This window comes from Lagopus muta, chromosome 8 (genome assembly GCF_023343835.1).
Source record: "Lagopus muta isolate bLagMut1 chromosome 8, bLagMut1 primary, whole genome shotgun sequence".
Lineage (NCBI taxonomy): Eukaryota > Metazoa > Chordata > Aves > Galliformes > Phasianidae > Lagopus > Lagopus muta.
The window spans coordinates 10,296,398-10,319,566 of record NC_064440.1 but is presented as its reverse complement, the minus strand read 5'-3'; the positions used below and the strand labels follow the sequence as shown (position 1 = coordinate 10,319,566).

Here is a 23,169-nt window from a genome sequence, read left to right as displayed (position 1 = left end):
GACATGTATCCATTCATTCTCTTCTCATTTAGCAGAGAGGATGCGCCATTAATACCTTCAACTCAGGAGTGTATTTGTGCAGCAAAATAAAGCATGCTGTCTCATGGCAGCTGCTCTTATGTTTTCTGAGCAATGGATGCATTTACTGTAGTAAGTAACAGATAATTGACTTAGCTCATTGCCTGTACCGACTACTAAATGATCTTTTTTCCCCCTTGCAAGTGGCTCTTTGCAGACAATGGAGCTGACCTATGTAGAGATGACTTAATCAATCTAACCATCATATTCAGAACCACCGGCATCTCCTTTTGTTGTTTTTCAGATGGATGGTATTAACCACCCTGCTTCTTTTTACTACTTTTCAGTGCCTGGAATGGTTTCAGTATCCAGTAGCTGCTGCTACCTATTGTCTTCTGAAAACTAGGATTGCTTGCCAAGAATTTGATTGGAGTTGCATTGTCATGGCAGAATTGCACCCGTGGATGGCTCTTCAGAGCTCTACTTCTGCAATTTACTGTAGCTATATTAAGATGAAAATTGTACCATTCAGGCACTGTCCCAAGTGACAGAGGTTTCTAATCTTTTTGCTGACCAGACTATTTTGAGATGGAGGAGCACCTGAGGCAGCATTCAGACTATAACCTCTTCCTCTTCTGTTCCAGAAAGCAGTGAACAATTCAAAATATTTGTCAGTGCTGCCAGATCCAGACTCTTACTGTCAGGGAGACTGAAGGTCTTGTTTTAAACCTTGTTGAGTGTTCTCCTGATTTGCTGTGAATTACTCACTCCTCTCCTGAACTTTTGTAGAGTTTGTGCATCTGTCTTGGGCACTGTAATGTGTGGTCTTAATTACAGCCCTCAGTACCTCTGCACAGAAAACCGAACTGCTGCCCAGAGCTGAGCAGTGCAAGAAGACTCTGTTGGAGACCTGCTGTGCCTGCAGGCCTCAACCTGAATTCCCAGAACATCTAATGGAAATCGGATTGAAATCTGATGGAAATGGAGTGAACGCCAAAGGATGGCACCCACATGACTTCAAGTTGATGTGTACCCTGTATTCCAGACATGCAGTCTTCAGGTGCTGTGCTCTTATTAGACTAGAAGTCTGGCTTGGAACAGGAGGTGGGGACTGTGAATGTGCTTGCTGAGGTGTCTGATGGTCACCAACAACGGTAAGTCAGGACCAGCATCCTATGGCGGAGCAGTCCATTTTGTGTTAGTAACCCAACTGAAGCTTTGGGATTATTTCTTGGATATTTCTTATTTTTTCTATTTGCTTCTCTTAATGGCCCAGAAGAGCAATTTTACCCAGCAGTGCAGAGCCCCCTAAAATACGCATAACTGTGGACATTTTATTTTGAAAATGCTGGGAAGGAGCACAGCGGTCATTCTCTTCTCTTTAACAGATCTTCATTTCAAGTAGTTATACTCTGGTCTGCTTCTTGTGTTTCTGTTTGCCTTACTAATAACTCTTAATTTGGTTCTCCTGGCTTTTTTATAGCTAGCTTTCATACTGCTAATGGATTTAGTAGGAGCTGGCTCTGCTTATGCTGCTGTTTACTGTCTCTTTGCTGTTTTTACCCATGAATTTCCTTTTGAATCCATTGCTTTGCCGAGTTCCCTTGTGCTCCCCTGTCACGGTGGCAGTGCAGGGACTGTGGTGAAGAGCTCCCAGCTCCTGCACTTGACAAGTCAAACAGATAGGGCTTACTTGTGGTGTGGACTTAGGTTCACAGCATCTGCTGAGTTATTCCAGGTTCACAGCATCTGCTGAGTTATTCCAAACCATCTGTGAAAGCGGGACGTCTTCACCTTCACATGGGTTGGAAAATCCCATGCTGTGTCTGTAGCTATGAGGGGACAGGCTGATGTGGGAGGGAGGGGTTTCTGTAGGGCCTTTCAGCATTGCAGTACCTTGTCAGTCAATCAAATCCCCATAGAACGTGAAGTTTTGTGCTGAGAGAGCTATTAATCTCTGGCTTATCCTATAGTAATGCATTGCCTAGACACTAAAATAAATAAACTGGATTGGTATTCATATATTGGCTGTTACTGGGAAGGGAAGTGCTGTTCTGTGTGAGGATTGACTGGAATATGAGCAGGGATTATGCGGTGAGCACAGTGGATTTAGCTGTCCTGCACTGCTCTGACAGCAGATTTTTAATTGTTAATCCTTATTTCTTACTTTAGATCACGTTCAAATGTCAATTAGCATCTGAAGGGAAAAAAAAAAACAAAAGCACTCAGGGCTTATTTTATTAGATTTTCTTTGTTGTTGTAATAATGGATTCTGGTAATAATTTGGCAAGATTTGGTTACACCTGTATGGGTCTTGTATCAAGTATATGGATTTGGTGGTAGTGTTGCTGTTTCGAGTGTTCCTAAAGCACCAGGCTGTGGCACTTGCTTCTGACTGGATGCATGTGGGGCTGCGGTTGTTCCTGCTGTGAAGTTGGTGTCGGAGGCAGCTGAGAGTCTGCTCACTTCACCAGGGATCATCACTTCAGGGCATGGAGCCGGGTTCCGTGAGAGGCAGCAGACGCAGTGAAAATCAGCTGTTGTCAATCTGCTTGTAATTTTTACAGTTTGTCTTTGAATGCAGATGAAACTAATAAATAGAGGAGGAAATGTAGTTTGGCCCAAAGTTTTGACAAGCAGCAAAAAGCAAATATTTGCACAGATGCGCTGGCTGCTGCCTTCCATTTGGGATCCTGGTATGTTAGGAGCATCTCGTGCTCAACCGAGTGGTTTGTTGGGCTTGGTCAGGGAGGTCAGTGGGAGAAAGGGATGTGTGCAGAGGATGGGCTGGATGGGCTGCCCTGAGCCCTGTGGCCTTCCGTCCTGAGCTGCACTCCTGCTGCGACCCACTTCACTGCAGTTGGCATGCGTTTTACTTTTGTAATTTTTTAAAATGGGTTAATATAACTTTATTTTAGGGCAAATTCTACTTTTTGTATGTGATATTCTGATGTGAAATACTTTTTATTTTGCAGAAAATAATGTTTAAGCCACCATGTACCTGTCAGCGTAACACGCCCTCTGTATTGTTTAACACTGGAATCTCGCCGTGATGTGCGTGTCTCTTTACATGCTGCTTGTTGCACATTAAAGAAGTCACTCAGCTGTGCTGCCATCAGTGTTCATTAATTCATACGGCTCCCCGAGGGAATCACTTATTTCTGCTATAAAATCAATGAAAAGTACTGCAGGTACCGCTGCACAGTGGAGCATCCTCAGTGTGAAGGGCTGAGCCCCATCCCTGGGGGCAGAGATCACCTTCTGGTTCTGGTTTCCTGTCTCAAGATGCTGGGAGCCGTCTGGTTTGCTATTTTGGAAGGGCCACCCTTCATCATCCCTTTGCTCATGTTTATTCTTCACCTGATTGAAACAAGACCCAACTGGGATCCGTGTTTATGTTCTAGGACTGGCCCTTCAATAACATCCCAGCCACGGACAAGTTTAAAATAGCATCACCTCCTCTCAGTGTCGGGAAGAGCTCTGTCAGCCTCGGTGGTGGGGAGGAGCTGGGCCCCGCTATTCTTAGCAGCAACCTCTTTCCAGCCTATATATGGGAGCTGGAGGCCACACTGCTCCCAGGCGCATTTATTGCCACGGTGCTGCAGCAGTCTGTGCTGGAGGGATCAGGGCCAGGGTGTGGCTCAGACCTGAGCTGGCAAGCCCTCTCTGCTCAGCCTTGCTCAGGGAGATGTTTTGCCTGCTTTTTATTTAATCTTTCCAGCCATTGGCATCTGCCACGTGGCCACCCCACAGCGTGAGGAGGTCCCAGTCCAAGTGAAGCCAACAGCAATATGAGCATGTAAATGGGGTGCAGCAAAAAGAGAATTTCTGTGAAGAGCCCTATGAAAAATTTGTGGTTGCTAAGAAATGTTGAAAGCAGAAAACAATAACGTGGCTGCTGCCAGAGCAATAAGAGCGCATCGGTGCTTTGCCTCTCATGCGCAGCGCTTGCTTGTGACAGTAAATTAAATACTGCAGAGATGGGGATGATTTTCTCCGTGGCCATTGATGCTTCACATCACAGAAATATCAAACGGTGCTGCTGGAGGTGGTTCATTACCCGGTGCAGAGAAGCGGAGCACTCTGCAGTTCCCCCAGCAGTGGGCAATGGCTGTGAGCTCTGTGGTTCTCCCCGTGTCTGATGACTGGAGGAGGGCACTACTTGTCCTCACCTCAGTGCTGGGAATGAGGTGAGGTGGCTGTGGTGGGGCTTTGGTGTTTGGGAGTGGAGTGGGGCAGTCCTGAAAGCTGCCTTGCTGTGATTAACCGAAGCTTGGCTGCTAAGCAGAGTGCAGTGACAATTCCACACGAGTGAAGTTCTATGAATGAACTAAAGAAAACATGTCAAAATGCATTTCAGCTGTTAGCAAAACAGCATTTTTAATGACTCTCCAAAGCCTTTGGTAATTGAGCTGTGTGTTTGAGAGCGTGCACTCTTGCACGTACACTGGAGAGGGAGAAGCACTGGGAACTGTGCAGGAAGGAGTTTGTGGGCTGGGGCCTCTGACCAGAAGTTTGGGATGGACAACATGGGAGTGCAGGTCAGATGCAGAACCCCCTGAAGCCATCCCATAGACCTGTAGGCACTGTGAGTGTCATTACAGACCTCTTTGACTGCCACAGCTGTCCCTACAGGAAGCAGAGGCAGGACTCGAGGGCCTCTTCAGCGGAGGACACCAGGTTGGTCTGGCACAGTTTGTTGATAATGTCATTTGGTGCTAACACACCTTTACTCACCCATTTTGCAGTGGTTACAAAGCACTCAGCAGAGTTCCCTGTTGGGGGGGGGGGGGGGAAGAGGGGGAAACAGCAAAAGGGATTTATGCAGAGGGACAGGGTGTGTGTGTGGGGGGTGATCTACCCCCCAGAGCATTTCTGGCAGGGCGCTTGGAGGGCACGTAGAAATGGAGTGCACTGAGCCTTCTGTTTTCTCCTTTGTTGGTGTTCTTCGTGCTCAGCCCTAAGCAGCCCTGTGCTGGGACATTCTGCAGCTGCTGCTCCAAGCAAAGCCTCTGCACTGAATGTGGAGCACCCCTGCTTCCTACACTGGTAAGAACTTGAAAACTAAACTGGTACAGCTGGGATGTGGAGTGATGGTGGGAGAGCAAACTGGGCCAGGGCTGCAAGTGAAGCTGTTATGTTAATGAATCAAATTATCACCTAGGAAAAAATGTTGCGGTAGACAGATTTCAAGGAAATTGAAAGTGGGCTCCGACGTGCTGCTTTGCTCTAATTGTGCGCAGAGGTGTCTCGCTACAAAACGAAACCATTCAGAAGTGCCCCCTCTGTGTTTTGGTGCAAACTGGATAAAAAAATCAATCATCTTATTCACAGCAAGTTTATTTTTACTGATCTTGTGCCTCTCAATTACTTTTTAATGGTCTGCATTGAAAAGAAATTCCTGTATGCACACTTGAGAACATGAAAACACCCAAATGATAGCTTATGATTTAGTAGGATTAAAGTATTATGTATGCAGGTGCAGCACGTTTCAGGTTATTAGTAATCCAATCTATTTTTTATGACATTATGGTGTAATTTTCTGTATAAAACTTCAATATAAGTCTCGAGCTGCATCGGAACATAAACTAAAATGTTCCTGACTCTGTCACTTTTCATGGTCTTTACTTTGATTAATAAATGCAAGCGGAGCTATAACATCCCGCTGTGAGAGGCCATGATCATCCTTCAATCAGAGCGTGTCCCCCCGATTTCTGGAACCCTTTGCATCTCAGTGCAGGGGATGAGGAGCAGCTGCAGCACACCCAGCCTGCAATGGCTGCATGCCCTGCTCCCCATGTCCCCAAGTCTGGTATCTGCACTTGGGGTGAGTTTTGCTCTCGCCCCATTGGGCGCCTCATGCAGAAAGCAGCTCCCCACAGCAGGGAAATAACCCACAAGCACGCCAGGTTGTTCTGTTTTATTTCTGAATTATTCTTTACATTGTACAATATATAAAAATACAGAGTACCCCAAAAAAATTCACAGTGTCTAAAGGCAGTGATTACAGTCTAGGTCACCTTTATACTAAAGTACCATCGAGTTCAATTGCATAGGAAGGGTGATGTGCCTCCACTGCAGAGTCCAGCGACACGCTCCAGGTTTTCTGTTTGGGACAAGAGTTCCATTCGTATCTCTCCCCAGCCCTGTCCCCGTTGTGCCCCACCTCCATCACACACTCGGCCCCATCTCACTCTTCACACACCCTGAAGCCTCTGTGGGAGCGGGGCTGCAGCCTCATGGCATTTGTGTTTCTTGCAATGGGTTGGTTTTAAAACAAAGCAGGATGGGGACTCTGGAACTGCGCATGCACCTCCCATGGCAGGACTGGGTTTGCAGCTGAAGCAGAACAGAAGCAGTGGCCCAAAGAGAGGAATTCAGGGCAAAAGGGTTGAGGCTAGATGACCCCACAAGGACCCATTCCCCACAAGGGGGTTTGTGGTCGCTTTTGAAGGCGATTAGCACAGCACCGAAACCTGTGGGTCTGCTCACCCAGCTCAAACCTGCCTTTGCAGCCTTCTCAGGTTTTCTCCTTACAAGCTGAAAGGGAAGAATCCCCCATATGAGTCCAGTCCTTCCTCAGAAGGGGCACCCAGCCATAGGGTGCTGCCCCCGCACCACAGCCTTGTTTGGAGCCCTCTCTGAAACCAAAAGCCATTGGTTTTCAGGGTTTTTCGACCCTAAATTTTGCATTAAACTTCTTTGTGTCCCTATAAGGCCAGTCTCATAATGCTGATCAATAGCTCAGAAAGCAATTGCTAACTTCTTTAACATGGAAGATGACATTGTTCCAGTTCTAGTAGTTTATGCTTTACTCTAATGGTACATTATTTGTTACTCTACTTGCTATTTTAATTTTCTTTGCACAATTACTCCCTACTTATAATTACAAAAACAACAGAGTGATACACATGAGAGATTCAGGAGGCTTATTCAGAAAATATAAGCAGTAACGAGAATCCTTTCCTCAGTCATTCTTAACCAGAATGATTTAGGGGAGAATCAGCACTCTAACTAGAAAAATCAATTTTCTTTTCAATTAAAAAATTATATTTCATTTACCTCAAAATCATATTTTGTCACCTCCTAATGGAAAGGACACTAGATTTGTACTTTTTTTTTCCTTCAGTTTGTCCCTGTGGCATTTGAATACCAGCACTGCCTTTCTTATTTTAAGTTTCCTCTGCAGGCATTTTGCTATATATATATAGTGTGTATATATTATAAATATATACTGTACCTATCCACTGATAGATGTATACACTATTACAAAAAAAGAGCAAGTTGTTACACAAACTTTACATTTACATTTTATATATATATTTATATATATATAAAACTCTCCCCCCGCTACATTTGGTATAAAGAATAAATCAATCTCAGTGGACAGCAATTTCCTTCCCAGGTGGACTCAGCATCAGATTAACATTGGGGGCATCAAATTATCTGCATCAGATGTGCACTCCGTTCCTGCTCTCTGTTGATTTCCAAAAGCAAACTCTGTTATCTGTTTTTCTACAAGTAAGGCATTAAGAACAGTGGTGGTAGCACACTACATGTTCTTTTCCTACACTAGCTCTACAGTTCACATATTTGGGTGTGGAACATCCCACTATAGGTGTTTCTGCTGAAAGTTGGGCCGTCAGACTTCCACTGTCTTTTGTCCATTGTGTTTTGTGCGCTGTATGTCTGAATCCTCCTCAGAACCAATGGCTCCAGACCAACCCTGTGACCACCCAGGGTCTCCTCTTTTCTCAGAAGTGAAAGAAAAAGGAGAGCTGGATGGTTTCATTGGGAAGCAGTGCGTCCCAATTAAGTGCGTTTCCAGTGTAGTTCAAGCTGAATTTAGGAACTCTTAAACTCTAGCAGCAACCAGGAGGAGTCCATCCTGCTACAGATACTGCAGATCTAGTGATCAAACTGCTGTATTACTTGGACAGCAAGAATGTCACGTATTTGTATCGTTAACCTGCCACACATTAGAGAGTTCGTAACAAAATGCAACCCTCACATCACATTAACATGGTCCTTAAATAACTGCACCCTCATGCAAACAGTGATTGAGTAGTAAGTGCTCTGATTTCTCTCTTTTTCTCTCCTGGCTCTCTCCTGGCTTCTGCATTCTGCTCAAATGGAGCCAACAGACCCTTGCTGTGACTGCCCATTGCATGAGAAGAACTAGGTCCATTTAGAGGGCTGGTAAGAAGGAGCATTTCAGTGAAGTGGTAACCATATGAGCTACCCTTAAAGCATCTGTCCTCCAATAGCTGACAAAATATCCACCTTCTGAGCACAATGGCAGTAATGACCTATCTTGGTGAGCTGAACATTTAAGTAACTTCAACTGCTACATGGGAGCTTTCTTTGGGGAAAAAAGCCAAGCATGGAAAAATGCTTAAAGTGAAGGAAAAAAAAAAAAAAAACATAAAGGAAAAATGGAAAATGAAAAAAAAAAAAAAAATTGCAAGATTTGACTCACTCACATCCCCTAAACTCCAGCTGCAATTCTGTGATGTGCATGATGACGGCAGAATGTGTCGGTGCTGAAAGGGAAGCTCAAAGGTGGCTCAAATTTCACAACAGTGAGCATGACTGTGGGAGCCCCATCTTCTTCTGACTCCTCCACTGGGAGCTGAAGAATTCCAGCCAGGCAGTCTGCAAAGTAAACGCATTCAGCCCCTGGGCCACGTGTTTGTTGGAGTGACTTACAGCCAAGATTTCCAGTGTTTTGTGGGGAGTAGGCAGTTTGATTCCCTCTCTTTCACCTGCTGAAGCTGAAACAGAAGCAAGGTGAGCTGCTGATTCAGAACAGCTGCTGGAAATGATAAGCACCAAGCCTAAGGCATCCTTGAGGCAGTGCAAATAACCCCACTGCATTACAAATATCCTACAGCCTTCAATCACTGCAAACTGAAGTAAAAAAAAAAAAAAAGAAATTTAAAAGTGGGAGGCTACTTTATGCTTGCCTTCCGGTCAAACAATCGTAACACAGGCTTATAGAGCCATGTTGGCTTTTCCTTGCAGGAAAAGCAATGCACTTGCCTTTCTTCATTTCCTACTGGCTATCTGCATGAAAGAGAAGAACACATGGCCCCAGCCAGACCTCCAACAAGCAACTGCAGAGGAACAGCACTGAGAAACTGTTGACTTATGGCAAAATCTGAAAGAAAGCAAAGACAAAACACTCAGTACACAGCTGAGCTGACAGCCATGCGTGGACATGGCAGTCGTCCAGGTAAGATGCAGACAACACATCCAAGCTCAGGACTACGTGGAGCTCATGCGCATTTCGGGGTGTACTTTTATCTCATGCTTGGTATTGCAACATTCTAAAATCCTTAGCATCAGGAGTTCGTTATAAATATTTAGAAACACTGAATGATAACAGTGGTGGACTTGTTCACGTTGCTAACACGTTTGATGTAATTGTACATTAAGCACCAGCAATAAGTTTCCTTTTTGCCAAACAATTATGTCAGACAAACATCTGGCTGTAAACAACATGGCTTCTGCATTAAAATAATACAGTTCTCATAGACACAGTCACACACGTACACAAAATTACATTTCAAGGCTGTATATATTGTTTAATAACGCTACTGCCCCAATTCACTTCAATCGCTGCAGCAGCAGTTGTTTGTTGGGTTGGTTTTGTTCAGAAGAATTAAGGAAATATTGGCAAACAATGCACATTACTCAGCTGTGTTACTATTTCATAGAGTACTGACTGGAAGACACTATAAGAATGTGCAGCAGACTTTCTGGGTCACGTCAGACTATGGAAACATTCCTTACAAAACACTCTCCCCTTTAAAGTCAGAATTATTCACTCTTTGAAAAGTATACAAACTAAAAACAGACAATAAAAGGAGAGTAAAAATTAGCCCAAAGCATGGTGATTTCCCACAGAGAAGAGCACGGCCTCCAATGTTGTCTTTCCTTGCGGACACAATCAGGATCAAAGCTAGAACAAAAAGAGTTAACACTGTGTCAGAAGCAAAATGAAAGAATGGAAGAAAAAAAGCCTATGGCTCTTGTGCGGCAATCATCATATTTTTTTTCCAGTGATACAAACATCTTTGTTTGCTAGGCACTCCAAGTTCATGTCTCCGATGTTATTCCAACGTTTACTTTCCTCAGTATCTCACTGCCAGTATAATTTCCTTTGAATTAAGACTGGAAACATTCTAGAAAGCTTCTTTGGGTAATGCACTTTATTTGTATGTTGTTTCTTACCAGCTCAATTGCATATTACCAAAGAAGGCGGTGGAGATTATTTCCTGCAGTATGAAAAGATTCTGTTGAAGATAAAGGAACGTTGCCCTAGAAAGTTACTTTTTTTTTCTTTTTTCTTTTTTTTTTTTCCTGCAGAAACTGTAAAAAAAAATTAATCAAAATTAAAAAAGGAAATGAAAAGGAAAACGTTCTTCAAGTTGTTGGCACGACGGAGTCCTGCGTGGTCGGTTCCATGTGCTGTGCATCATCTTACGCCCTGTTGCTCCTCTGTCCCAGGAAGGATGCTCCTTGCCCCAGGAGGCCGCCTCCTGTGTCACTCCACATGCACTCATACTGCTGCGTGGTGGCACGGCCACAGCCAGCTACTTGACATCAGCCTTGGACAGTGATGCTGATCTTCCAGCCATAAACAGTTGCAGTAGTGAGAGCCATCTCCAACCAAACAGCCACAAAAGCTCTGCAGAATGGTCCATGTCCTTGTAAGGAGATGTGCTGTTTACAAGAAATACAATTAACCAAAGGAAAAAAAAAGACCCTACTGTACAATATTTACATCTAGAGACTGGGCCAGTATTTGGTCCACAAAATCAATAAAAAAAATTCATATAGGAAGTGATGTAGTCCTGTAGGATCTGTCCATCATCAGCTGTTGGTAAAGGTCCTTCCAGGAGAGGCCTCCGGTCTGTAGTCATATTTATTCAGTGTACTGGGATAGTAGGTTGTCGTGTACACATTGGTTTGCTGCAAGGGGTAGAAGTTGGTCCTGTCATCTGGTATCAAGTTGTTCTTGTTAAGTGTCTGTAAAAGAAAAGAGGGAATGACAGGCATGGCCACGGTGTGACGCAGTTATTGCTTTCTACCTGCAGACACCTCCCTCTCACCTGCCTTCTTCAGCATAGCCTCTGCTGCAGCCACCACGGCCTTCCCTCCAGCTGGGAGAGTAAGATGGCCCCTTGAGGTCACTATGGGGCAGTCTGCAGGGACCACAGCTCCTGCCAGGTCTCCTCACTGTGTTCCATCTGTACTCAGCTACTGCTAGGGCCACGGCCCAGAGCCCTCTGCAGAGACCCACAGTCTCCGGGTGATGGCATGTTGTCTGAACGTCAACGTCACACAGAACCATGCTGGGCCTACACGACCTTGGTGGTTAATGGTAGTGCTCAATCTAACCTCTTTCAAAGCGCTCACGTTACGGCCTGCAGTTCCCTCTCAAACAACTGCCAAACGGCGGCTTTTTCTCTTTGGCAGAGCAGGTGTGCATTTACCTGATCTCCATCTCCATTGGTAGATATCCAGGTTTGGACCCCCCGATATTAAGTGTGTCACTTCTGTCAGCTACAGTACAAGTAACAAATCATGGTCACTTTTGGAAAAACTAAAATGACTTAAAATACTTCAACAACCATGAAACAAGTGTTGTCAACAGCAGCATAAAAAGAAGAACCAGAAACACCCCTTTAACATAAAAATGTAGAGGGGTTTTTCCCCCTCCCTTCCTCCCCCCTTTGATTTTTGCAAGAATTACTGTTACTTTTCACACCAGCATCCCCCCCTATCCCCGGATTAAAACCCGTTGCTATGCCAGGCTTTTCCTAGGGACAAGGATAAAATCCCATTTTGGAAGAAGCAGTGATTGTATGAAGCTTTCTCTTTCATCTTTACAGTCTATAACTTTGGTTGTAGACATTTCTAACACCATTTCTAACAACATTTTTCAACAAGCTCCTGGCTTCAACTTCTTGTCTCTGACCTATAATTTTCCTATGCACATCCTTAAGGTTTGCCATGCAGTACAGTAGGGAACTCACTGCTTTGATTTGAGGGTCAACACAGGCTTTGTTTGCTACAGCATCCTCGTGATCGAGGCACAGCACATTTAGGGAAGGTATGAGCGCATCTCCTGTCTGGAGCAGAGAGATGGAGAGTCAGATGAGGTGCCCAGTCCAGGATCTAATGGCTGTTCTGCTACCCCGGTACTTCTGGGGAAGCCACTGCACCTTAGTTCCACAAACAGCTCACACTCAACCCAGCTCAAGCCCCAGTTTCTATTTAATCAAGCAATTTTATTGCATGGGGAGCGGGAGAGGAGGAGGAAGAAAAGAAGATACCTTCTTCTAATCCAATATCAGTCTCTACAGCTACCATGGGAACTGTGCCTCCCCATTTTATGTAAGATATAAAGAGGAAAGACTTCCCTGTGGCAAAAGTACCCTGATAAAGACACTTTAATTACTGAATAGCTGAAAAACTTCTATGGAACAGGCATTACATGAAACATCTTGTACGTGGAAACAGGAGGAGATCCAGCCTCCTCCTGGTCTGACTGGGATCTTTCCATGCCTGGACCTACAGCACAGCATTTGTAGGAGTTAAGAGAGAATTTGTACAAGCATGTTCAAAATGACAAATACTTTGAAGGAATGAGAATTTCTGCCTTTCAATATGAAAGGAAGAAAAGAAATGTCATGCTTTGCTCCCAGTCACCCAAAGAAATATTAAAATAGTGTAGGCAACAGTCTGCTGGTTTGTGCTGGAGGCTGGCAAACAAGGAAGCCGGTTTCAGTTTTCTGTTGCTTTCTATGCTTCCTTGGGAAATTCAATTAACTTCTCTGTGCTTCAGTGTTTTCTGACCCAGCTTGATAAAAATGATTGAGATCGCCTGCAAAAACTCATTTTGCTAAGTACTGTCACTGAGTCTTTGGGGGAAGTGCTCTCTGGAAAACAAACAAGTGTTTGTACACGATGTCTAAGAATTCCTATCAGCGTCTCTAGCTCAGGATGCCCACTAAAAGCAGTGTGACCCAATGGCCATGGACCACCACGGCAAGAGGACAGGCTGATCCCCACTGCCACGCTCCCTGGGCACACCCAGGCGGTCCTGGACTTGTCTGGCTCCCTTTTCGGCAGAGTTAAGACTCAAGAGAGGTCAGAATTACAACCTGTCAAATTTGAGATTTGTTGGCCTCAAAATCCTGACCTGGGATGGCACAAACCATCTCGACCTAAAGACAAAAACCTCAGGATTCATCTTTCTTGGCTTTCAACTGGAAAATCTGTGTGAATTCCAACAAGTCCCACGGTGTTTAAGACCAGTCCCTTACAGCAGACTTAGCATTTAATTAACGCTATTTGCATATTTTTTTTTATCTCTTGTCTTACTTTTGTATAACATTTCATTAGGGGAAAAAAAAACCCCACAACTTTTCCTTTGCTCTTATCGTTTTCATTCTTGTTTTTTTGTTTTGTTTTGTTTTGTTTTGTTTTATTGAGGGCTTATATCTTTGGGAAATACCTTCTGAAAAGGGTTTAAGAGAATTTATAATGCAATTAGCTGCAAGGAATTTGTCTCTGGAAAAACTGCGGAGGCAGTACAGTCCTAAATCATTGTGATCAATGCGCACTGTCGGCACGTTTCCCTGTACAAACTTATTGTCTGTCTCATTTTAATAAATAAGTGATTAGGTTGACTGGCCCTAGAAATTGCCTGATATTTTGAAGAAGGAAAATTAGGCAGCAGCAAATTATAGAAACGTACACATACTGATGCACGCTCTGTGTGAGAAGAGAAGCTCTGTGGTTACATCTCCCTGTGCTATCACCCATCAGAGCTATCACCCTGGCTCTTGCCCTGCTCGGCCTTACTGTGACAGCACGGAGATGGCCAACAGCTTTCCTTTTGGACAGTATTCCCAGCACTATATGAGATACACCACCAAGGTCAGAGGCTCCCAACAAGCTGACCTTGCTGGAGTCACTGTGGGATGAAAACACTCAGCTGCACCCACTGGTGCTCCCACCCGTACTTGTCAGTACCAAAGGGAAAGTTGCCTTTGTAGGGACTTATCTGTGTTGTCAGTAACTAAGCTGACATTCTCAGCTGTATTTTAAACACTGAGAGAAATGGATTTCAGGCTCTCGTTACGGTCCCATCACCTCTTCAAAAGAAAGAAGATTCTGGTTGTTGCAGAACTGAGACCAGAAACTTAGCTATTGTGAAAACCAGTGTGCGGTGGTTAGAAAAAAAGGGTCCATTCAATGAACAACTAGAAACTCACCGTACATCAATCAAATATTTTTACCTGCTTCCATCCTTCCTGGATGAGCCATACCATCACAACATGTTTGATATTATTCATTTTTTTCTGGTCTATTCACCACTGTCCTCAATTCAGGAACTTTATCGCAGAAGATACACCAGCAGCATGCACTAACAGATCCCAATGGATTGTTCAAAAGCAGGCTCAACTTCAGCTTCTCCCTGACTAACATATGAAAAACTTCCTGTAACCTGGGAGCTCTGCCTTGTCAAACTGGAATTTGAGATGGACCAGGATGGATATAGTTTTAAGAGAATGTAAAACGCCAGCAGCTTTCTACATTACGTGTGATCTGTCAACTAATCAAAAGGTCCAATCTTACCAGTCAATAACATGGCTATGCTGAGCACAGCAGAGAACTGAGTATTTCAATATTAACAGAAATGCATAAAGAATCACTTAGCACTCTTGCTGTTACGTTAGCAATTAGTTAGAACTGAAACACGCTAACAAAAAATGTGTTGCTATCCCCTCACATGCTGCTCTTCGTCTGGAACTCAACAGTGACATACACGCACAGGCTGTTTTTCCCAAGGTAAAGCCAAGCATTAGATGAGTTAAACTTGATTGCATTGGGCCATATGCATACATTTAATTTTGTTCCGCTTTTACCATTGATATTTTTAGCCAAAGTCATCATTCATATTTTCCATTTGTTGCTTTTTCTCCAGCAAAGCCTTGCCACTACTCCCCCAAATTCTGCCTCTGCTCCAAATCATTGAGTCATAATCCACTGACCTACTTGCTTACATTCTCCCAGATGTATCAAAATATCATCACGTGTAACAGTATGGGACTTTCAGTACTACTCCCATCCTACAGCTGCATGTAAAAGCTGTATAAACATTTCCTACGCGCATAAACAGATCAAATGTTTCAATTTTCAATAAACAATCATGAAAAATTCAAAACTTCACTTAGAAGAGATCTCTCCATGCCCAATTAAAAGGAATTCCCTGTTGTTTTCAGCAAGGTAGTGTGAGAAGGAAGCTTCAAAAAGCATCTGATACACATATAACTGATAGCAGGAAAAAAAAAAAGGCTATCTAGTGAATGTAGTTTGCACAGGGTGACGGGCAATGACAAGATTTCCTTAAATTTATCATGCAGACCTCAGTGCTTGCATAGAGCTCCAAATTTCTGTTTTCTGTTTTGGAGGTGTTGTGAGGGAAGAGTCAGTGGGTTTCCCAAAAGTTTTATAGGTTTATCACCAATTACACAGCACCGCAGTCCCCATGAAGTCAGCGGGGCAAAGATTTCTCCCCAGCTCAACAGTTTCCCCACTGTCTTTTGCCTAGTGATATTTCGACTCTTCCACTTCCCACCCATGACAATTTCCCCTTTAAAAAGGTAAAAAGAAAGAAAAAGTTGGGTGACCTTCTCAGAGAGCTTCAAACCACCCCGTCTAGCTCTTAGCCCCAAGTTTCCATCTTCAAGCTTGTTTACAATGTTGGACACTGGGTTATGTCCATATCCTCCCCTTTTTCTTCCTCACAGAGTGAGCACAGGCACTAAGGAACAAAAGGTCACAACTCCAGTCACTGTTAACCCTCGTCATCCACTGCAGACATAGACAAAGGTCAAAAATAAAAGTCCGGAACCAAACAGAAACTCTGAAGTCAAGCCACTTCTCTTGGCAACATCCAAATCAATCCCATGTGCATCCTGCATCTGCAGAAATCAGGGACAGAATTCCCACTGAACTCAGCTGCACAATTAGCCCAAAACGAACTAAAGTAGCATTTCCAATTTTCCTGAAACAGCATCCTGTAGCAAAAGTTGGAGGGCCATTACTCCCCCTCACCCCTCAGGAAAATGGAGGCTTAAGGGAATTGTGCAATGGTGTAATGAATGCAAGATTCAACGTTTAGTTTCTTCTGTGCTCTTTGAAAGTCGTTTGTTTCTTGCAGTGAAATCAGAATGAGCAAAATGCCTTTTCGATACAGATCAGCCGTTTTATGGAGCTAGCCATGCCTTCTTGTTAAAGGACATTACTTTTTGTGCTCTAGGAACATTAGCCAAATGAATTAGGTTTGCAAAAATATATTAAGAAACATTTCCCACAGCTTGTACACCTCTGGAAGCACCAAGGTAAAGAGCTCAGAATTATAATTAACCAGTAAATTTGGAAATAATTAGCATAATAATTGCGTTTCAATAAAATAAACCGTATAACTAAAATAACCTCTCAGCACAATTCAACACCAGGAAAACAAATGACGTCTGGCCCACCCACATGCTCCCTTTCTTGTGATCAACCCGATGCCACAGCACTGCTGTGTCTCACAAGCTATGCATTACAAACTGCGCTGCAAAGATGGAAAGCTGTCAGAAGGACCTTATGAGACCCATGTATTTACTGCAAGCTATGAGTGACTTATAAGACTGTAATAATCCTTCTGTCGGATCTTTCTTAACAATCTGCTTAGTGCATTACATTAAACAAACTGTCCTACCCGATGTTTTTACAAAATCTCTACACTGAAGCCAAAGGTAGCACCAGCCAGGCTTTATGCATTGAGTTTTTCCAACAGATTCAACATGGCTGTTTGCAGGATTACAAGGGGAACGTAGATGTACAGATGAAGAATCTATTTTCTCTGTAAGAAGGTATTTCCTTTCAAAAAGAGATATAAAGAAATCCCACTGTGACACTAAACTTATGATTGCATGTTCGTCTGGGATGGAAGCTTACTGTATTTTTGGACTGGAAATTATTTGTTCACCAATTTGTTATTGGTAAATAAATTAAGCAGCCCCCAAATGATGCCAGCATCTGTAGATGTGCTCAGATTAACAACGGAACTAACGTTCAATTATAAGAAAATGAATAGCTACAGCTTTCTATAGCTGTTTGAAAATAGCTATTTTATCCCCATACTTGAGAGGGAGTGAGGTAGTATTACTGCCGTTTAAAGCTTATAAAAACCTTCAGAGTTGGCAACATAAAGGACCATTGTCAGAAAGATACTTTGGCACATCTCTGACTTTAAGCATGGGTACGATGACAAAACGAACTGCATGTTGTAATAATAAGGCAAAAATGTGTCCCTGCTTAGAACAAGATCCATGTTCTTTTTCTTAACAAGGAACTGCAGTCAATGGAAGTCTTCCCATTGGCAAGTGCAGGTGTCTAGCACGGAGCACGTTATTTACCTCTGGCTTGACACCAGTTTGGTGGTGGCAACACCCATGATGTGGTGCCCAGATACAAAAGGAAAATTATGGGCTGCCCTAGACTGCTTCCCAATATAGCTGGTGCACAGGATACAGCAGACATGACCTCAGCTGTGTGGGACGGTGCCATCTGTCTCTGTGCTAACCTGTTATGTCTTGGTGCATGAGCCTCTCCGCTTACTGGGTCCCTCACACACAAAGCAGCATCACCACAGAAGTTTAGCAACTGCCCTTGGATGTGCTATCAACTTACCAGATGTACAATCACTGCTTTCTAAAACAGCAAATAGGTTAAATAGTACACGCTGGGTGCAGAGCATCACCTATAGGTGTTCGGCCATACTGGGCTTCCGTTTCAGGCAGCTTTCCCTGCATCACTGCAGTTACAGCCCTGAGCTTTTGGATGGTCTCAGAGCCGCTTATGGCAGTGAATTACAAGCATAAGTCATGCAGAGCAGTGCCAGCCTGCAGCACTACATTTAGCTGAGAATTGCAAAGGTGTAGCTGCAGTGGTGCAAAGAAAAAAAAGATGTAGTAAAAATAGAAATAAAAGTTAAAACTGAGCATAATTTGCCATCTGCTAGCTCTATTCAATCTCTCATAGTTGTACTGCTTTCCAAGTATCTCCCACCCTCTAAACTGCTGCTTTTTGATTATTTTCCTCAAGATTGCTTTGTTTTCTCCCCATGCTGCATCTTACCTTGTTATTTCCTCTCTACACTTCTCTCTCTCCAGGTCATTTTCGATTATTTCTATACCTTCTAGTTTCGTCTCTTCTGCTAGTTTAATTAACACACTGATTGCACCCTCTCCAAGCTCATTAATGAAGATATTAAATAAATCCAAACCTTGCATTTCTGCTTGCAGTGCCCCGAACAACTCCTCCCCACAGCCCCGTATGTTCCCATTAACAATTGCCCGATGTTTACAGTCCATTAGCCAAGTCTCAATCTCTGCAGCAGCGCTCCTGTCCAAACCAATTTGTACTTACATGTCACAAGATTATTTCAGACACCTATAGCACACTCTTTTCTTTAAGTTTATGGACCAGTGAAGCTGCAGTTTTTAACCAACTGAGAATCTGCCCGTATGCAGCTCAGTCTGGTGCTTTTCTTTCATCTGCTAATACTGAAACTGTGCAAAAAGTGATTGTGTTTGATTTCTTCCTTCTCAGCATCATGGTCCCAACTCAGCTGTCAGTTCCACCTAAGCACCTTTCATCTCATCAGAGTACGCGATATGTTGCCTTTCCAACATTAGTGCAGGTTTCAAATATTAACACTGACACAGATTGGTTTCAATGAGTTTCCATCACTGTAACTAAAAGCACAGACGAATCAATCCCATTTGTTTCTCCTGGTTTCACTCTCTGCTGTGACCTCGACTGCCAAATTTTAAAGACCAACTGGGGTTTAACACTCCCTTGATATGCTTTGCTGAATGGGGAATGTTGAGGAATATGTCATTGACTGTGAACATACACTTAACAGATATTGTGCCTCATCCCCAAATCCAAATGGTGTTTCTCACACAGAGTTATTAAAGCTACTTGTGTGACTTTAGTGCATCGCACTTGAGGAGCTTAAAAATGACTCAATTAGCTGGGAGGAAATTGGCCTGCATTCTTACGAACGCTTTTGTGTTACCTTTGCATTTCATGGTACTGGGAGTTTGCCCAAGGTCTGTGATATTTATAAAGGTAATTGGAGTTGTTCATTAGCTGGTTCTCGCAGGCTCTGGGACACAGTCCATCTAGATTCATTCCTCCACTGATTTTCAGTATTTTCCTTTATTCACATGCTTAGTGCCAAATCTCAGGACAGCATTAGAGCTGACTTAATGAGGAATCCCCCTGTCTTCAGGAGAGTGCAGGCAGAGCTGTGCCTGCTTTCCCTATGCCAAACCTGTTGTGCACATAAAACAATGCACTGGGGGAAGGTGTCAATGGCTGAAATGTTTCTGCAGGCTTCAGTTCTGAACACAACTGACACAACTATCTATCTTGTATGTATGCAGCTCCATTTCTTTAGAATTCTACCTAATATCTATCATTTGCTGGTGGAGATATTGCAGATGAATAGTAAGGCAACTCCCAAGTATAACACTGAGTTTGTTTTCTGGTGCTTATTTGTCCAATATTCTCCTCTGCCTTTACTTTTAGCTCCCTGCTTTCATGGCTCCCTTTAAACTCTTCTACAAACACATAAGTTTTTCTTCCTCCATATGTTAGAGGCACTGAGGATTTCCCACTGTGAGTGTTGTGCATACCAGTGCCAGGCAGAGCTTTGTGGAGATGAGGAGGGAAGAACACTTCAAGAACCCGGAACAAGAGAGAACCATTAATTTTTAGCAAATGGGACTAGGGCATATTTGAAATATTCCTGTTCTGGCCAGTAGAGGGAAGTCATGTAAGTACACAGCTTTCCACACAGTGTGGTTTTGTTATCCCCATTCCTGGAGTTCTTCATTTAATTCTCCTTCCAGCACAGGTGAGTGGGTAGGGGAGATATATGTAAACCTCTGAGAAATCAGAAAAGGTAAAATTGCAAGCCAAAAGTGATATCAATTATTAGATCCCCTAGTTTAGCTGGAAAAATTAGATGAACTTTTGAACACAGCTGTCCAGGTCTGAAATGGCAAGTCATATGCTCAAAAACCTGAATGATTTTTTCCACTGATTCCTTGATCTGAATAAAAAAATAATCAAAATCACACGAAACTTGTCTACCTACAAACCTGTTTTGTTCATGCCCACACATCATCACAACTCCTGCAACGCAACCCTAAAGAAAGTTGGTGCAAACATCCATGATGACTAGCACAGACTATGAGAGCAGCACAGACCATATTCCTGACCTGAGTGCAAAGCAGATCCACCTGGTCATACAAGGAGGAGGAGAGAAGGTTAAGCCAAAACCAGAAAACCTAACAGGATGAACATGAAGCATCAAACCCCAGCATGATTTAAAACTTCTCAATATTGCTGAAAGAGGAAGGAAAGCAAAAAGTCATCCACAAGGCTGGACTCTCACAAAACGGTAGGCAAAGGGTAGCAAGGTGGATTCTCACCTCCCAAAAAGCAATAACAGCCCTGTGAATTAATAAAGAGCTTTCATGAAGAATGGATGAAGGGAGAACTAATTTCCTTTGGGGGACCATTGGCAGCAGTTGCTTTGCATCCCAGAGGGCACAGGAGCAAGGAAACCGCTCAGATTGGCAGTTCCCCCTGTTCTTAAATAATACATCAACATGAGGGTGATATCTGTGACACGCACACAGCAGCCTGCTGAGCTGATCCTGCCCTGGGGTGAGGACACCTCCAAGAGATGCGCAGTGCCCCACAGGCACAGCTGTCCCTGGACACCCACACTTCTAGGCACGCTTGACTGCTCAATTTGACTCAACCCAATGATATAAAGGGGAGAAAAGACACTAATAGAGTTTGACTGAGATGCACCACTTAATCCTTTTTTCCCCATCAGTAAGCTCTCCCACTTTCTCTTCCTAGCATGCATTATGCAAATTGAGAGTCCCCTGAAGTGATATTTGCGACTGCAGGATCATACAAGAAAGGACACAATGCTCCTTTCCCAACACAGCCCCCTGCCCCTACTATTCTTTTTCAAATAATACCATACTCACAGTAAGTACTAAAAATGTGTACTCTACCATTCAAGCACTTAATGTTCTTAAATGCCACTTTGTTCAGAGGAAATAGTCTTTGTAAGACATGAAATTTATTGGGAACAAAATTTATGTTTCAATTTGATTTACTATATTTGTATATATGTGTGTATTTATTTTATTCCAGCTGATTACATCAGCTAAATCTCTCTCTAAAACACCATGCAGCTCAAGCAAATACTTAAGGAAGGCTGCTGGTAACTTATTGGCTATGTTGGGATTCATAACTGCTGGCTTACATCTCAACTTTACAGCCACTTCCTGGGACCTGCATGATGCACAGTGACAGGGCCATTGGGAAAAGACAAAGCTCTTATCACACTGCTATCAGTCTAAGTGCTGCGATCACTACAAATAAATGGGTTAGCCAATTTTTGTTGAAGTAGTAACACACTAAATGAAGCAATAGGACACAAAGGCGCTACGTTTTCTATGGCAGAAAGAAACAAACGTCCTCAGAGACCAAGGTTGACTGAGACGAACATTCCTCCGGCATTGATAGCAGTTAAAGCTCATTTAAACTAGAACCGTTGACTGTCTCCCTGCTACAAAATAGGTGTGATTTTCAGTGGCAGTAAAAATGACCATCGCCAAGAGAGAGACATTTAAAATCCATACGGACATCCACTTTCCTATATCCTGAGCTTCACTTCATTTTGCAATGCTGGAAGCCATGCCAAATGCTCAGTCTGTTGTTTTATTCAGAAGGATTCTTCTCCTGAACACAGAATTGGTTTCTGTTTCGTAACCCTCCACATTGATATTTTATTGCCATGAATTATTCGTGATTACTAAGTGTGGATCACAGTGTCTAGAGACTTTTGATATCTGATCTGCATTCTCATTTGATTCTCAACAGCACTGTTCTCAATTTATTAAAAAATATTCATTCTATTTTCTATTTTATTTGGAGTTCCAGGAAATCAAGTGAATATTCTACCATTTCCTGGTAGGTGAGTTTATATTTGCTATATAATTTGGGGCAACTACAGGACTCACAGTCCTACCCAATCTAATGTGCATTTTTCTGGTGTCTTCCTGGAAAATCAAGGCACAATCTGAAACATAAATTATTTAGTTTCCATTTTTCACTGCCATTTACAGCAATCTCACTCACTTTTTACTTCACTTTCCCTCACAGGTATTTACTTTTCAACACAAACCACTATTTCACTTGAGCACAACTTCAGTATTTGATCCTTAGTGTCTGCAAGAGCAGCAGTGATGCCTAGAACAGATGCAGTGCTTGAGTGCTTCCCTAGCTTAGTTGAGGCAACAGTACAGAGTTTGACTGCATGACTATGCTTAAAGAAGGAAGGACAAAGGGAAGTCTGTCCAGCACAATCAAGAAGAAAATCTGCAGAATCATCATCACAACCATCCTGCAAACTTTTATTTCCCTCTAATCACATCTGTCTTGATCCAAAGGCCATTGCGTTTTGGATTTGGACCAACATGCAGATGCCTTTGCCTGTCCATATCCCATGTAGAGTAAAAAATTGGCTCTCTTCATTGGCAGAGCATTTAGCAATAGGAAGATGTTCACTTCAAACCTTTTCTTCATGAGCGGCAGCTCGCAGTTCCTAATTCTCCAGGGCTCAACACTGACCCTACATCCTCTTGCTTCGACTGCAGATCATCAGGCTTTCCATTGGCATGATGCTAAACAAGCAACTTGCATGAATAAGACACCAACCAGCTGAAGCAAGACATCAAAAGAGAGGTTCTTCCCTTTGCCTTGATAGCCATATTCTAAATAATCATTGTGGCAGTACTGGGAAGGTCATAGATGGCTCTGTAGCCCATCGTGCCAAAACGTGAAGAGTAGATAATTTTTATTTCATTATGCTCTTGTTCTGCACAGACTTCAATATTGTCAGAATGCTGTATGAACTTTAACCAATTAATGAAACATGAACTGCTTATTAGGTGACCCAAAAGTTCTCTCCCCTACAAT

At 43.2% G+C, this 23,169-nt stretch overlaps 1 protein-coding gene across 5 annotated transcripts in view; it reads right to left on the bottom strand.

The window, feature by feature from the left end:
- Positions 1-10,404: 10,404 nt before the first annotated feature.
- The window catches only part of SEMA5B (semaphorin 5B), a 246,171-nt gene continuing 233,406 nt past the window's right edge, over positions 10,405-23,169 (bottom strand). For 2 of the 5 annotated variants that reach the window (XM_048953842.1, XM_048953846.1), the window contains one exon: positions 11,607-12,158. In XM_048953842.1, coding sequence (XP_048809799.1) covers positions 11,913-12,158 — 246 coding nt within the window. In that variant the 3' untranslated portion in view covers positions 11,607-11,912. The other 3 variants (XM_048953843.1, XM_048953845.1, XM_048953844.1) reach the window with 3 other exon arrangements.